Source organism: Frankliniella occidentalis, unplaced genomic scaffold (genome assembly GCF_000697945.3).
Source record: "Frankliniella occidentalis isolate FOCC.00 unplaced genomic scaffold, Focc_3.1 Scaffold650, whole genome shotgun sequence".
Lineage (NCBI taxonomy): Eukaryota > Metazoa > Arthropoda > Insecta > Thysanoptera > Thripidae > Frankliniella > Frankliniella occidentalis.
The window spans coordinates 18,095-35,596 of record NW_026267765.1 but is presented as its reverse complement, the minus strand read 5'-3'; the positions used below and the strand labels follow the sequence as shown (position 1 = coordinate 35,596).

General features: G+C 41.7%; 1 protein-coding gene across 3 annotated transcripts; it reads left to right on the top strand.

The window, feature by feature from the left end:
• The first annotated feature begins 998 nt into the window (after nucleotides 1-998).
• On the top strand, nucleotides 999-16,939 carry LOC113215092 (synaptotagmin 1). Of its 3 annotated transcripts, none has more exons than XM_052275506.1 (10): nucleotides 999-1,250; nucleotides 1,561-1,704; nucleotides 1,862-2,004; nucleotides 2,954-3,055; nucleotides 3,144-3,338; nucleotides 3,664-3,840; nucleotides 12,739-12,847; nucleotides 13,204-13,337; nucleotides 13,859-14,060; nucleotides 14,137-16,939. In XM_052275506.1, exons 1-9 carry the CDS (start codon nucleotides 1,046-1,048, stop codon nucleotides 14,051-14,053), a joined length of 1,404 nt encoding a protein of 467 aa, XP_052131466.1. In that variant the 5' UTR covers nucleotides 999-1,045; the 3' UTR covers nucleotides 14,054-14,060; nucleotides 14,137-16,939. The 3 variants fall into 3 exon arrangements, with proteins under 3 accessions (XP_052131466.1, XP_052131465.1, XP_052131468.1); XM_052275505.1 differs by having other exon boundaries at nucleotides 12,730-12,847; XM_052275508.1 differs by having other exon boundaries at nucleotides 1,000-1,250; nucleotides 1,862-1,971; nucleotides 12,730-12,847.
• Nucleotides 16,940-17,502: the final 563 nt, after the last annotated feature.

Sequence of the window (17,502 nt, the reverse complement as noted above, 5' to 3'; positions counted from 1 at the left end):
CCCGTTGCGGAGGCGCCTCCCAACAACGAGCGGTCCCTATCCCCCGTCGTCGTCGTGACCTTCAAAAGCGTTATTATTACTCGGGGGGTCCCTCCTAGAATCGGCGGCGGCCGCGGCGGTGTGGGCGGGGTCAGCGTGTGGCAGCCCGCCTCTAATGTTATGCACACTGCAAAGTGTTAGCATGCGGAGCGTTTTGACAGTGACTGGGTCTACTCCATTTTATCAAGGCTCCACCACTCCCCCCTCTTGCCCCCTTGCCCCCTTTCTCCCTCCCCCCCACCCCTTCGACTGGGGCCGTGGGTGGCGGGAGAGGGGGGTAGCGGAGGCGGTCGATGCCGGCGCTCCCCACACGGGGGTGCGAGGGCGGGGGGGCCTCGGGGCACGGGGGCTGGTGGGCGGCGGGGAAGGGGGCAACCTGGGGGGTGGAGTTTGGTCGGGCCAGCCGTAGGGTTGAGCAGCCAGCGTGAAGCGGACTGGAAGAGAGAACGGCAGGGGAGCAGGGGCCTTCGCATTAAAAAGCCAACATCTCGCGGCCACATCTCTCTGATGAGGCCAGACCGACTCCTTTTGCCCCAAAGCTGCACTCTCTCTTTCTGTTTCGCTTTGGACTAGAACTTGAGTCGCCCCAATAGTTTGAGTCCCGCTGTGGGTTTTGGGGCGCGGATGGTATAGGGCTTCTAGCAAGCCGGGCCAAACATCGTCGATCGAAAGTGGCACACTTTGGGGTATGAGAAAATGTGGAAAGGGGAGTCTCTCTTCGGTTGCCCACAAATCGCAACACACAACACAACAGGCTTTGCTCAAACTTGCTCCCTTGAGAAGACTACAGTCTCGGTCGCGCTTACCTTTCAGTCCTATAGCGGGAAATGTTTTTTCCTACTTTAATATGTTTACAAACGTTTTGCGAAGCCTGTAACAAACTGTGGGAGTGTTTGTGTTCTCAGTGAATGGCTCTTTTTCTGTATGGACGCATTCTGAATTTTTTCGCATGTTCCTAACTTTTCCTCTCTGTTCTCTCGTTTCAGGACGAGGGCAGGGGAGGGCCATGGCGCCCCCTTTGGACCCCCTGCGGGGCCTCGTGAGCGAGCTCGTGCGCATGAAGCGGGATGCGGGCTCCGAGGACGAGCCCGAGGCCGAGGAGGCGGAGGTCGAAGGGACCCCCGCGGCCGCCGTCAAGGAGACGGTCAAGTCGGCCGCCAAATCGGTCGGCAACAAGATCAAGGAGGCCCTCACCACCGCCGCTTCAGCAGGTGAGTCTGGGCTGCACCTAGGGGTACAATACTCACAAAAATCAATGTTCATTTACCCCATTCTGAAAAAATCAGAAATGACAAAAAAAAAAAAAAAATCAGCTTTAAAAAAAAAACTAATAAAACTTAGAAAAATCTGATTTAAATAAAATAAAAGAGAAGAAGTAAACAAAAATCAAGAAAAAAATAGAAAATATGGTGTACGCTTTTATATTTTCCTTTTGTGAAATACCCCTCGGGCCGCCCTCGGGCTGCACGCGCGCGAGGATGTAACTCTAACTCACCGTTCTACCGTTCTGCCTGCCTACAGCGGCCGGGGAGGGTAAGGAGACCACCGCCGGATCGGAAGATGAGACGACAGCATCGCCCACGAAGGGGGAGGCCGCCGTCATGGTCAACAAAATAGCAGAAGAGATGGGCGTCCCAACGTGGGGGCTCGTAGCCATCGCCATCGGTACGGTTTGGTTACACAATTTGTTTTCGGACACCTTTCTTTTACGTTCTTGCTAATAGTGCGTAAACAAATCATTACAAGTGTATATAAAACTCAAAGCTTTCAAACAGAGGTTTCTATTGCTGTGGTAAATACTGGAAATGCGGATGTTTCGCAGCTGTCCTGGTCGTTCTTGGAATCTGCGGGTGCTGCATAAGGCGCTGTTTCCGGAAGAGGCGATCCAAAGATGGGAAGAAGGGGCTGAAAGGAGCCGTGGACTTGAAATCGGTGCAGTTACTAGGATCTGCCTACAAAGAGAAGGTGCGAGTTTTGTATAAGGTTCCCCCCATACTGTGCTGCCGCAGGAAACTACTGGCTAAGGAAATGGCAATGGTCACTCACACTATGTCTAATATTTTATATTACCAAGCAGGTTAAAGTCGTGTCAAATGTACTAAAATGGCAGCCAGTAAGGCAAGTAAAAGCTCAAGTATGGGATGCTAGGCAAATATGGACATTTCTAAATTTAAATACAGTTTGCTGGAAACGAAAAGAACGTTTATCAAGCAAAAAGTCGTTCGGTCCCCAATTCCACATTTTGTTTCTATTTTCATGTCTGGTACAGGTCCACACAGTTCTCGCACCTTTTCGACTGTATCTAGAAAAAACCCACATATTTACCTCTCATTGCACAACCATAATTACACTACATATGTAACATTGCATTAATAATTATTTAACTAGCATGGATTCTATAACGAGAGTACATGTCGCCTTTTTGATTAAATCGTAGTAAAGTTGGCATCAAATGCAAAGAAGCGCTAGTATAGAAATTATCAATTCAGAACATATTTTTTCAGTCACTTTAGAATCATTCGATTCTATTATACCGTGTAGATGCCGCCTCTTGATTATCCGTAGAATAAGCTGGCATCAATGCAAAAAAAAATCATCAACAAAAAAACAATTTGCTAAACTAGAAACTACAAAATCATATTTTCACTCACTATCTCATTCACCGTAGAAATACAAGACGCATGTATGGTAGTACAACAATAGTATATTTTTAAGCCCCTACAAAAAGGATACCGAAATAAATCTCTCAAATCCATGGTCTTTGAAAACCACATGGCTCACACGTGATATAAAAAGAGAAATTGAAGTGAGGAAAAATGTTGAGAGGTATCCATGAGAGCGTGCATGCGTCCGCTCATGGGCTCAGCTCGTATGTAGATAGCCTTTAATCGTTAGGGGGTTTTCGTCATGGCAGGTGCAACCCGACATGGAGGAACTGACGGAGAACGCCGACGAAGGGGCCGACGAGGTTGAGAGCAAGCACAGCGAAGTGAAACTTGGCAAGCTTCAGTTCAAGGTGAGTGTTGGAAAGTCCAATGGAAATTATAACCAGACATGCATTTACGTGTTTGCATCAGTGCTTAATAGCAATTTTTTTATTGCAGCTGGAGTACGATTTCAACTCGAACAGCTTATCGGTAACAGTGATACAAGCAGAGGAGCTTCCCGCCTTGGACATGGGTGGCACATCAGATCCTTATGTCAAAGTCTATCTACTTCCTGATAAGAAAAAGAAGTTCGAGACGAAAGTTCACCGCAAAACACTGAATCCCGTTTTCAATGAAACGTTTATCTTTAAGGTAAGTGGAAGGTGGTTGACTTACATCTAATAGACCATATTCGCTCTCGGCGATGAAGGAGGAGGGAAATCAGGACCGGAACCAGTACCTTTATCCTGCTATATCTCCGCGACAAAACTAACAAAACTGCTGTAAAAAATATCAGAATTATTCTGGACGATGCACCAACCTCTCTCAAAGCCATTTATGGACGTTAAAATCTCGAAAATTTTACTATTGGTTCCGGTCGGGTAGGCCAGGATTACTTTCTTCTTCGTACCGAGCCGAGACCGAATATGGTCTACTAACTGTTGCTTTGTAGCTAACTTTTTTCCCCTAATCACAGCAAGTACCATACGCTGACGCCATGAACAAGACCCTAGTCTTCGCTATTTTCGACTTCGATCGCTTCTCAAAACATGACCAGATTGGAGAAGTCAAGGTGCCTCTCTGCCAAGTGGACCTTGCGCAGACTATCGAGGAGTGGCGGGAGCTGCAGGGTGTCGAGGGCGAGGGAGGTCAGGTAAGCAGCAGGTGCCCCGTAAATGGTATCCAAAATTACTTTTTAATTATGTCAAAAAGAATAACAGAATTAATCATAAAACGACTCAGTTCTATTACTAAACTTTTTTTAACGGCTTTACTCGTACATATGAATTATGTTAAGTTAGTCACAGGTTGACTATCCTTTATATTTTGTCGTCACGCCAACATCGTTGACCATATGGAATCAGCATATACATTCTGAGATTTCCGTAGAAAGGGAGTAAACATCAGTAAAGAGAAACAATGTCAACCAGAAACGATCACCATGTATTTGACTTGGCGCTGGTGAAACAGATGTTTTTAATATGACCAAGCAATATTCTACACTAATAATCTCATTTTACTATCATTCAGCATAAAATCAAATAGGTAGAGAAAGAGCGCAAACACCACTTAAAACAAAAAGTTTCATGGTTTAGGTACTAAACCCACACGTACCACCCCAAATATAAACGAAAACATGTGTAGTCTTCAGATGACTGATTTTACCAAATAATAAAAGGTGGATTTCAGAACCACCCAGAAAGTTAAAGGAAAATTTTCAGGCCTCTTTTAAGTTTTGTTGCGCAGTACAAATACTTTTACAGGGGGATTGAAATGTGACCTCTTAAGGTGCCTACACACTTAATGTTTCCCGAGGCGATGCCAACGATGAAGCGCCTGCCACGCGATGGTTAGGCCAACCCGCCAAACAGCTGTGTGCAGACGGTGGCCTAGTCTGAGCGCCCAAAGAGCGGAGGGTCGCCGGGGCTCGGAGAAGGGAACGTTTTACACCCAACGTTCCTTTGCGTCATTTCGGGGGACATTCATTGTTGAGGCACCATAAATCATACCAACTTAGGACCCTTTCGCGTATTTTTGAACAATTTTCCAGAGGCGAATTTAGTCAGCTTAGGAGTTTAGTTTTCACAATAATCATTTATCCTTATTTCATCCTCATATACCATATGTAATTCAATTACGTAGGATTCCTTTTTTTTTCGATCATTCTTGTATGTGACTGTTTAAAGCACAAAGCACAGGGACGTTGACTTATGCCTTTGTATGATGACTATGACCATCATTAAAAGTGAGTTACGTCCATGGTTCTGGTACTGGTACTACAATTAGTTTCGGTTTTCCGTAGGTATAGTGTTTTTTCAAAATTGAATGTATTTGCAAGCTTTTGGAGTTTCCTCCCCTTGACTATATTCTTAACACTCTAAATGGTCTTGATGAACAGACAGTAGGCAACTGTGACACCCAGTTCAAACATATTATTGGCACTCCAGGTACGAGTACTTGATGGTTTTTACACGTCATTCATGTTTTCAAGGTTGGCACGCTTGTGCCCTTCTGTCAGGTTAGTAACGAGCTATACATTCTCAAAGTTTTTGTTTCGTATCTTCGCTCGTGATTCATGAAAGTAGATTTGATTTCTTCACTAGCAGGATTGCCGTGATCACTTTTCGCCTAGATAATCACTTGGTACACATCCGCTCAATTGATTGTTCGACATGCCATTCATTTGCCACAAATAATTTATTCTGTTGAGAATTTGGTGAGTCTTGTTTTTCACTCGGTATTTAGGACATCCAGAAATTGGCACTAGGTAAGTGACAATTTACAACTTTGCCCACAATACTGCTATTACTTTTCGTTTTTTCTCATGTAACTAAAGAGCAAAGTGGCTGCTAGTATTGACTCCTGTTTTTAGTAGGATCAAAAAGTTAATTAGTTGAGTGCCGGCCCACAACTTTGTACATGTCAAAGAGCGCGCCATTCTCTGTGAGCCTCGTTACACATTGCGGTTTTCTCACTTATCACGAGAACGATGAGAATTGCTTCAACACTTACATACAATCGTTTGAATTCCAACATTTATTACCCATAACCACCATTTAAATGGATTCAAACCCGTGAATAAAAAGCACCAGCGCCGAGTATCGACACTGATCACGATATGTTTTCGAAATCACATTCAAATATTTACTATTTCAAAGTTCTCCCTCCAAATTGTGCTGTGGAGTTATCTTCTTACTTTTTCTATAATCGTTGCGGTTACCCCTCTTTCCACTGTGAATGAGTACATGTCGCCACTCAGCCTTCTGTATAGGTAAGGGTCTTTGTTGTGTGCGGGAGAATTGCAAAATCACCGACTGGTTAAGTGTTTTACGTTTGTTTATATGGGCTTTTGTGTGGGCTGTGTTGGCACGATGTAACGAAATGTGTTGAAGGTTTTACTTATGTCGTCATACCGTGGTACTTTCTCCCTTCTAACGAATTAGGTTGATTCGAACTAATGCCAAAAGGTTTAAATTTTATAGTGATCATCTGCTTGTCAATGGCAAGTGTTCTTGTAGATAACATTTTCTATTCTCTAATTCTCAGCTTCTCGAACTGCATCTAAACCGTGTGGTTGGAATTCAAACGACACACGTGCATTAGTTAGACTTCAAGCTAGATCCCTTTTTAACACCCACGTAAAATACTCCAGCTTGTTTTTTCTTATCATTCTCGTCGTTATCTTCTCCACACATAATGACCGGCAGAGAACGAACTGGACGGAACGCTGCTTCGTCCTATTTTCGTGATCTGCCGTTTTTTGTGTGTAGTAGAAAACGACAAAAATATACCGAAAATAAGGTTGAGTATTGTATACGTAGGATAGTCGCCGAAACTATCGGATTATAAATCTCATTAATGCTTTTTGCTGAAAAGAAATAACGAAGATTGCTTACGTTTTCGCTCTCTTCTCTAGTCCATACTACGGTATTAAAACGCTTGCGCAATATGATAAAAAATTATAAAATCCCGAAATAAACGGTGCGCCACATTTTATGCTTGCCTAAAATAGTACAACCATCAGTTTTTAATTATTATTATCACTGACGACAGATCTGCATACTGTACAAGTTTGTTTACATGGAACACAGGCGGTGCGAGCTCCTCACTTCTCACTTTTACAGTCAATACTTTTTAATGTGCATGTTGCGAATGACAGTAAGACAAGTCTCCTAAAATTTGTTACGTTGATTTTTTTATATTTTTTGCATGACAAGCCATACATATCAAATATTTTCTTAAAATATTTGATGTGTGCAGCATGCTCCAGAAAGTACTGCAATTAGGTTGGACATGTTGCAGCGCCGCGATTAAAGAAACTGATTTAAATATTACAGGGTATGTTTCTGACTCTGGCACTGAAGTAGTTACATGATAACAGAACACTTGGTCGATTTTTGCAACATTAATAAGCAGCATGACTCGACCCCTCCGCACGTGCTTGCCGAGGAGTAAGTGAAATGTACATAAATGCTTCATTTCTTGTCATACTAAATATAGAACCAAAATCATAGACGTCTGATATAATCCGCAGAGCACATTAGGGAGCAAGGGTTTCTCCGGAAGCATGTGCGAAACGTGATGTTTTGTGAGGAGTTTTCCCACACAAAATCCTGCGTTCGAAAACGCCCTTTTTTGTACAATTCTTCCTAATTTTACAGAGGAGTAAAATTTAGCCACAGTGCCACAGTGAGGCAAGTTGTACACAACCATCTTTCTTTTAAAAAAGAACTTTTTTTCTTAAATCTGTTTTAAAGTGGTTTGGTTTTTTAACACTAGTAACAAATTTTATGGGACACTCCACTCATGGGCTTTTATGTTGTATCCTTCGACAACGCACACATTTTCGGGGTGATTGGTGTGACTGTAAAGCAAAGTCCAAATGGCAAGATTTCCAAATTTTCAATATATCAGCTTTATAGTGGCGAACACCAACTTAATTTACATTAGTTAAATTTTATATCTTTTACCACACATTTAGTTTGAAATATTTGTATCTTTTGTGTTCTACTTATTGCATTTTATGGTTTTACAAATTTCAAGAAATGTTGCCTGGAAACATTTTCGCGTAAGATCGATTATTATGTAACATAATGTGTTATTTGTGTCTGGGTTTAGATTTGATAAGTGAAAAGATAATGTTGTGAGCAGTTTATTTATGTTGTTTCTCCTTTTCTCTCTGTTTCTCTTGCCGATTTACCTCTGCTCTGCTTTTGGCCTATGTAAAATGGTTGTGCTCCGACTCAATGCATGCTGCTTCATTCAAATATACACGTAAGTACTGGTTCCATTCAGTGTGTGTCCGTTTTACACAAATAACGGAGAGCGATTTCACGCATTAAGACAAGCCCTAGATAACTTTTTATTCTTATGTCCAAGTACCTCGTCGGCTTCTAAGCTGTTTTAACAATGAAATCGTTCTCCTAGAAAATTGGTGTTAATCTCTTGTGCGTGGTGTAAATTTTGTTTGTGTAAATATATTCATACAAACGCTTGTGCTATTGTGGCATGTATTGCCTGTAGTAGTTACAAGAGCTATAGAGGCTGCGCATGTTGTAGATGCATGGCATGTTTTCGTCGATAAAGTTCTGGCAGAAAGATAAGTTTGTATTCCCTTTGATCAAAAGCAGCCATTATTAATCTGCTATTGTAATACTAATTTAGGAAGCTATTCAATGTTCTTCCTGTCAGATCTTTTAACTGTGAATGTCCTTGTATATGCACTGGTCTTATTCCGCAGCGATTGGCCGCCTCCATCGGCTGCACTTCTTCCGCTTCAGTGAACATCATGGAACGTCTTATTCATGCTGTATCCGTCCTTTATATTTTGTTTGCTTTCTGCATTGTACCACCGACCTCAACACATCACCCACAGAACACAGAAGACGGTTCCCGAAGAATCAAATCCTGCTGAGGGAAAAACACAACAATTTTGCACTAGGTCGACTGGTTTGAGGGGACATCGAACCCAGCTCACTAAATACAATGAAATATATTGTTGCGTGTAAATCTTGAATACATTCGCTGAAAGTGGACTCCCATGAGGTTCATTATTTTCATTGGCACCAAAATATTTGAATGTGCTGTAACACATTTCCGGCACTTTGTCAGCACACTTGGGTGTGCTCCTATAGTAGTTAAAATTACATTGCGTTGCCGGCGCGATAATTCTTCTCTGTTTTGAATTACAGCTCTATTCATCGGAGCCAGGGACACTTACACCTTACATTAATATATTTCATCGCTGTACCTCTATCGTGGCATGTTCGTTGTTACCTGTCACAATCTGCCCTGTCTGCCTGTCTGTGCCACTCAGTGTTGTGTATTTGTTGCAGTGTTTGACACGCCCGCTGCTCCCTAAGTATCTGTGTCCGTGTTGTATATATGTCGTTTGTCGAACTTACTCATAACATATTCTGTTCATCTATAATGCTGCCGTTAATTATACACGCTATTAAGACTCATCCATCAGGTTTGCGCCCATCTTTCTAAAACGTTCCCCATTCACACATTTTGTAGTGTTCCGATTCTATTCTAATAATTGCATTTCAATTTCATCATTTAAACTTTTATTTTGATTTTAATGTTTACGGTGTGCCTTAATAAAGAGTCCTAGAATGGAAGAGACTATGAAGGGCTCAAATGCTTCGTTTTATTTCTCATACTTGCTGTTTCCGACCTGGCGCGGCGCCTCCCTTTTTTTTGGACCGGTAAACCGAAAACCGATGCAATGGAGCATTATTCGCTCAGATGATGTGGGCCCGTAGAGATCCATTGTTGAGACGTCGCATGCTGCTATGCACCCTCCTACACTGAAAACTCAACAGTGGTTGTACAGTGTGCATGGCATGCACACAATTGCTCCGAAAACTCAACAGTTGACACTACTTCCTCTCAGACGCATAACTTTTTTTCAGTTTCCTCCAGAGCTTTCAAACGAGCTACCATGTGATAGGGTTCAAATCGACTAATAGTATAACTTGGTTAACGTTACCGAAATATTCGAAAGAATTTCGGTAGTGGTCAATTTGAACCCTATCGAATGGAAGCTCGTTTGGAAGCTATTTTACGAGAAAAGTGGAGATGTCTCCCAATCTCCAAAGTTAAGCGTCTGAAAGGAAATCGAGTCCAATTGTTGAGTTTTTAAAGCATAATTGTGTGCCAGACATGCACATTGTTATTACAGTGTGCTTGTCCATGCACCCTGTAGGGTGCATGTACATGTATGTATAGTGTGCAATGCGCACTGTTGAGTTATCAGTGTAAGGGTTGGAAAATCCAGCAGACCGTTCTACGTGGTTACATTCTTGAGGATGCGACCAGCCTAGTAGGGTAGGTGCTGGCAGCAAGCGCTGAAGACAGGTGAGCCCTCCCCGACCGCCCCCTTGTTCCACTGACTAAAGCTAAGTACTCGTAAGAACTTACGCTTACGCAACGCTCAGTGGGAGCGGGTTGGAGGGGGTAGCACACTGAGCGTGGCGTGAGCGAAGTTCTTAGTTGAATATAGCTTGAGATATGCCATGGCAGAGCTTTCCAATGCGATACCGGAAAGGTGGTGCACGAGAAATAAAACGTCGTATTTCTGCTCTCCGCTGTTCTTACCCCGTCTACGACTCTTTATAAAAGTGCTATAACTGTTTTCTATGATCTGGATGGGCGCTTAACCATTATATCACTGAAATTGAGTGCACACATAGTAGTCAATGGTGCCCGTGAGTGTTGTAGTCAGTATTGCAGTGTGCGCGCTTTTTCGGTGATGTATTCACGAAAATTTCATCATCTCTTATCAAACTTGTGTCACAATGACAGACATATCAATTAAGCACTCTACATAAGACTACAGGACACTTCGCGTCATTTGTGAGTATATCTTTATTGTAACATTCTTAAATAGCTATCAACGGTTATAAACAAAAGAAAATTAAAAAAAACAATGATAATCATAATAATTATAATAATAATTAAAAAGCCAAAAGGCACATTTATTTTCTCACATCCAAGAAAACAACGCATCTGAAAAAATACAGACAAACCCAACACTAGTCATAGCGGTGTATTTCGTAGCTTCAGCGGCATATAATTCAATCTTTATTTTCTTTGTATTTTTTTTTTTTGTTAGTAAAAGCCATGAGTGGTTTTGTTTGACCTTTGTTTGACCTGGGTGTTGTGGTGTGCATACTTGCGTATCAGTAGAAAATGGAGTGGCCCTCAGTATCCCTGCCTTATAGTGGTGTTGTGCTGTCTAACATAACGACCAGACCAACACAAGCGATCCCTCACTAAATATGCCCCTAATTTTTATGAAAGCTATTGTTGTGTATTTTCGGTGTTATAGAGAGAATATTTAGTGAATAGTATCCCAAGTATACCGTGTGTCTTAGATGTTTCGATATATGCCCAGCAGTATCTAGGAAATGTGTGCTTCACACACCTCATGAACAATCCTTGCCCGACTCGTTTGAAATATAGATACCTGCTGTAGACTTTGGTGGTGTCAGCATGTTAGTAACTCCTAAGTGACCGTCCAAATGTATCCAATCATGCTAATCGTACCATTTTGATTAGAAAAGCCGAAGCGCAAAACCAGTTTTGTGTTAGATTTGAAATCCTGTAGACCCTAAGTCTTCACCCCACTCGCGGTCGCCGCCTGCGCCGCTTTCTCTCTAAGATGTCTCTCAGGCCCCTAAAATGCCTTACTTGCATGCTCGGCAAACGCCTGTAAAGTTGTAATGTGCCCTTTGGCGTTCTAATCCGAAAAAATGTTTAGCCCAGGCGCATTATAGCGTCCTCTGTATTTTAGGGGTGCTTTTTCTTACCCGCTTCAAAATGTATAAACTGTATATCGCTTCGGGCGGTCGGGCCAGTCCGGCAAACCCACCAACCCTGTCTCGTTTCCTGTCGGCGTGCCGCCTGGCCGAGCCGGAAGTAGCTTTGTGTCTAGCCTGTTTTTGTAGCGCTGGTTGTGCTCGTAGCGTGTCGGTCACTTAGCGTACTAACATGCGAATCAGAATAAAGTGGGATGCCTTGGCTCACTGTCCATATCAGACTCAATGCCAAGCAATAGCAAATAATGTCGAATTATTGTGAGGCTTCCAGCTGTGTGTGTTTGTGCATTGAAAGACTAAAAGTGGAATATCATGTCCTAGTATTGTATTATTTTTTATTAAAATGCTAATTGAAATATGATAAGTTTGTCCAACGCACATGGCTCTCAGTCTCTATTTAATATTGACTAGATTGGCAAGCAGTTCTCCGTGGGAAAGTGAGCAAGAAATCAAATATGTGTCATCCCCTCCGCCATTTAAGTCCCCTGCATAAAATTCCTTGACAAAGTTAGTTCAAAAAATAAATTCTGTATTATTAACAGAACTATTTTTAAACTGTACTTAATCTAGAAGTTTTAAGGAACGTCGAACGCTCTAACCCTTTTCCACCCCAAAAATAGAAGCTTTCCTTTTGTCTTTGTGGTATAAATACAATCTACTTTCATATTTCAATGAAGCTATGTATTGTTCAGTCCTCCACAAAGACTAGCATTGTAGTGACAAGACAAGAGTCACTGTCTTCCTCCCCGACCTTTTACATTTCGCTGGATTCAACAAAATTTGCAGCGAGGCCGAGGGCTTATGATGGCGGAGGTCTAAACATTATTAAAAACGTTTTAGGGTGGACAGGAAAAATTGTTTTTTAAAAATGGAAACCTTAGTCGTTATTTGTTGAGGCGATGTTGGCTTAATGTTCGTAATGCAACTTAAGAGGTCTCCTTTGAAAAAGAAAGTTAATTGGTCAAACGGTACTGTTTGTTTAGACGGGTGGCATAATAATTTACCGTCAAAATGAGAGTTGATTCAGTTTCTATATAACCAAGAGTCATGTTTAAAAAGTTAAAATAGTCAAACTCTCAAACTTTTCCGATTTCTTGCGTTTTTTTTTTTGTTAGAAAAATATTGTGCAATTGCGAAATTTAATATAACTTCATGCGTAACATGCATTTCTCAAAGTGTGCAAATACCTAAAAATTCTTTGCCACGTGATCCTCTAGGACAACAAGCTGGGAGACATCTGCTTCTCGCTCCGCTACGTACCCACTGCTGGCAAACTCACTGTCGTCATTCTGGAAGCCAAGAACCTCAAGAAAATGGACGTGGGTGGACTATCAGGTAAGCTACAGCGTCGCAGAGGTCATTTAACAATAAAGAATACACATATTCTTAAACAAAGGTGTGTGCCCTTCGAAGACTGACAAGGGTGTGTCAAAAGGTGACCCTTTAAAATGTGTGTGACATATGTCATATCACACACAAAAGAATTTATGACAACCAGGTCACACATTCTTTTGGGTAGGTTTAAACTTTCCACCATTTGTCACACACTTTTCTGTGGGGTACACCATGATCTTTCATGTGTGGCACGCACTTTTTAAGTGTTTTAATGCCACACATTTCAAATTTTTGAGTGCACGGATGAGTATGTTGTTGTGGTCCTAGGAAAATTAGAAAATGATTTTGTGTTTCAGATCCTTATGTGAAGATCGCGCTCATGCAGAATGGAAAACGCCTTAAAAAGAAGAAGACGAGTATCAAGAAATGTACGCTCAACCCATACTACAACGAGTCGTTCACCTTCGAAGTTCCATTTGAACAGATACAGGTAAATGTTAATGTTGACACGCATATATTCGGCATGACAATCCTGAACATCGTCACATGGTTTCACTCATTATGCCGCCCAAGCAAGAGGCTCTTCTTCAGCCAGGGGCTAGGCAGACCCGCATGGTCTTGATGCATGGTGGGATTGCCTACCCAGAGTTCGCAGGCGTCAAGAGGCCAGGGTGTGTGGGGCGGGGTGTTTTGTTGCGTACCGGGGGCTTGCGGGTGCGGAAACAGGGTCACACATCTAGACAGACCCGCACGGTCTGAGTGTATGGCGGGATTGCCTATTCAGAGTTCGCAGGCACCGAGAGGCTGGCTATGCAGACCCGTCTGGTCTTGCCGTTGGGCGGGGTTGCCTACCCAGAGTTCGCAGGCGCCAAGTTGCCGGCTATGCAGACCCACACGGTCTTGCTGCTGGGCGGGTTTGCCTGCCAGGAGTTTGCAGGCGCGAAGGGGCCTCGAGGGGCCTGTTCAATGACACCTTCACTGTAATGGACATTTTCGCTGTTCAATTTACAGAAAGTGCAGCTGGTGGTGACCGTCGTGGACTACGATCGTATCGGTACCTCTGAACCCATTGGCAAGGCAGTCCTAGGCTACAATGCGTCGGGCACAGAGCTTCGCCACTGGACGGACATGCTTGCATCTCCTCGCAGACCGATTGCGCAGTGGCACACGCTCAAGGACCCAGAGGATGGCGACAAGAAGGACTAAATATAAAGTTAGTATTATTCGCACACGCTCCACTGAACGTGTTCATCTGTCATGCACGTAATAATGTCCTCTTTTTGTCACAGATATAGTGGCTTAAAGCAAAAGCAACTTACGCCAGCCACCGACCGCCCCTATTTCCTTCCGCTGGGTGTACACGAGCTTTATTGATCCGGCTCAGCCTTACACTTCGGCTTTGGGAAACATCTCGGCCCTCGAAGTGTTTACTTAAAATCAAGTTCGTGTTTAAGCTTTAAATCGAGGGCAATTCTTCATTACTTCTCAAAAATTTTTCATTTCTAAATTTTGCCATCAGTCCATATTGCGTGTGTACTTCATTCCAATGTTAAACGTGTCGTATTCGAAATACATTCTGTCGTAGATATTTTACCATTATCAGTATTGTTTGGACATCTCCATGATATGTCGAGCCAACAATGAATTGTTACTGTCCTTTGCTTAAATGGACTATTATCTATCTCATTTGACTGTTGAACTGGGAGGATTAGGATTGGCTCAGCAATTGCGGATGGCCGGATTCAGATGTGTAAGCCTTGAAGTACCATAAAATTAATTTGTTATTGTAAAAAGTATAAAATGGGCTGAATTCACTTTGGCTCTTAAAATTATTGACCACTTCACGCACCTTTCACCCAAAATAGAACTTTGTTTCGTTCTTTGCCACATTATGGTCCTCCCTGACAGTGATGAAATGTTGTTCATTGTTTAACAACTTACTGAATTTATGGTCAATCCACCGGAATCTATCTTATTCTGTTCACGAGCAAACATTCACGTTTGTTATCAGAGCCAAGATGAATTCAGCCCAAAATTTGACGCACTAAAGCAAATCTATAACATTGTTTAATTTTGTTGTTGAACTTAAAGATGTGTTTATTCCAAAAAGAGCTCCTCTCGTCATATAATTCATATCATATTTTAAAGAAATATTGTGATTTCTTACTGAGGAGGCACCACGATCACTTAATAGAGTAGATAAACGTAATAGAACATCAACGAATGCTATTTTTAAGAAAATGCTTGACAATATAGTTAAGGGCGGTCTTTGCTACCCGATTAGCCGTTGACTGTCTAATTGTATTTACCATACAACCAATTTCACTCGTTTCATTCTCGTCAGAGTAACCAGTTATACTTGTGATGGTCACGAATTCACATTCTTTGTAAATTACTTCCAGTGAAACTGCCTACTCGTGTATCTCGTTCATGCAGGTTTTGGACAGGTTCGCTATTTGGATGCGACAAAAATAGACAATAGCTTAGATGTTAGAGAATGTAAACGGCACTGGAGGTGAGGAGAGTGAGATGTGTGATTGTGTGAGAAAGAGCGAGAGTGCATGAGAGTTCTTGGCAGTTATTCTTCTTGTAAAGTATTGACTGTCAGGGATCATAATTCTTCCTCGTAACTATTAACAAGAGGTTATCAGCGCCAATAGAGCGATGATGACAATGTGTAAATATAGCTTGAAGATCAGATGTACAATGTACACTCTTTTAAAGAGTGGCTGTTTCGTTGGCACTCCATAGACTGCTTTTTGACGGTGGCACGAATACACATTTTTCGTTTACCCCTTTATCTGTCATCTTTTTGCAAACCAGAAGATGTCTTTTCAAGGGATAACTTTTATTGCGAGGTGTACCGCAATTATGTACACACTAGCGCAAATATTGTGCATTGTCTCCTCAAAGGCCAAAAATATAAAAGAGTCAGCGCGCAGGGTGTGCTCCTTATTTCTCTTTAACTTTCAAAACTTGTACAAATACTATAATTTGTTAAAATGTGGCTTTCGTTGAGTTAAAAGTGTTAATAATTTACTTAAAACATGTGTAACTTAAAATCATTGTCATGAAAGCCTTGTGAATTGTCAGGGAATGCTCTTTAACGGCAACGAGACTGTCCCGTAGCCTCGTCCTAGCACACGACTTCGTTATGTAATGCAGACATCGCTTAATGATACGTTCATGTTTATATTTTTTTGTGGAATTATGTCAGATATCTAGATTTATTCTCAACTACGTTATGGAAAAGTTTAGCCCCATGAAATTATTTCCTCTTTGTTAATAACATTTAATTAATGTCCGTGTAGAATCAATTGTATAAGGAGTTAGTTGCACTCTTGAAATTTAAGTAAAGCAACTGCCGCCGGTACTACAGTACTCATAAATACACTTAAAACACTCCAAGTTCTTTTTCTTGTGAAATGAGAAGGAACTTCCATTAAAACAGCTAGTCAAATAAATTTGGTATGGCTCTTGACATTACTGGTTCGTTTAATTAAACGTATTTTGCTCTTTTACGACGGCGAATCCACTTTAAGAATAAATGAAATGTTATTTCAAGTGGAAAGGGGGTATGCATTAGCTCACTGAAAAATGAAGAGAGGTTTAAACGGTTAATCCTGATTTTGTGTCCTCTTCGTGCTAAACGAAACTCCTGCTATCTGCCAATAATTATCACGCTCGCTGATCACCTCTGTCCCTTGTAATGGGCAGAAGAGAACAGATTGCAAACAATGTATGTGTGCTTAGGTTCATGGTTAATTTTGTTTTGTTTTGTGAATCCGCCTTATAGCAAATTTTCTTTATCTTTTTCTGATTAACTCAAGATTATATTGTATATAATATAGATATATGCATGAATTGTATAAAAAATTAATGGTGAACATATTAGACTAGATATGTAAGTGGGTGACAACTAGCGTGTGACGTTGTGTTTGTTGGTAAATCACAAAAGGCATTAGAGTTCTGCATAATCTTATTGGTTTAAAATAATTTTTGTTATTTGGAGATCAATACTATTATTCTTGAAGTAGATTTGTGATTGAAAATGTGAACACGTTACAGGAATAAACTGACTCCATACTTGTAGACTGGTCTCTCATTGCATTTGCATTGCACATATTCCTTTTCCCGTGCTCCGGGGGTGGCTAGTAAATAGATGACGAGGGGGAAACGACTAAGGTAATCCGGCTGACAGCCGTTAGGTATTCCGGCAGGAGTAATCCGCGGAAATTTTAGGGTAATCCAGGGTAATCCCAAAGAAAAATTAACGTAATCCGGAGGATACTCCAGAGGTAATCTGGATACACTGATATATATAAAGTGTGCAACTGACGCACACTTTAAAGTGTTTAACACCGTGTTCCATACTACTATGTGTGCAACGCTATAACCGTTGTAAAAGTGAGCTATAGTGCTTGACGGTCAGGTTGAACATTTAAAAGTGTGCAACACACCTGTTGAACACTTCTAACTATTCAAAACTCGTGTTGCACACATAGAAGTATGCCACACGGTGTTAAACACTTTAAAGTGTGTGTCAGTTGCACACTCTATACATCAGTGTAATCCGTAATCCAGCTGACACAAAGTTTAATAGTCGTTTCCCCCCCGATGGATGAGCAGAGGTGGGAAACGGAACCTCTGGTCCG

Coding starts and splice junctions, on each gene's coding strand:
- LOC113215092 (XM_052275505.1), top strand. CDS start 1,046: ATGGCGCCCCCTTTGGACCCCCTGCGGGGCCTCGTGAGCGAGCTCGTG. Junction 1,251..1,560: donor CACCACCGCCGCTTCAGCAG/GTGAGTCTGGGC, acceptor GCCTGCCTACAG/CGGCCGGGGAGGGTAAGGAG. Junction 3,339..3,663: donor ATGAAACGTTTATCTTTAAG/GTAAGTGGAAGG, acceptor CCCTAATCACAG/CAAGTACCATACGCTGACGC.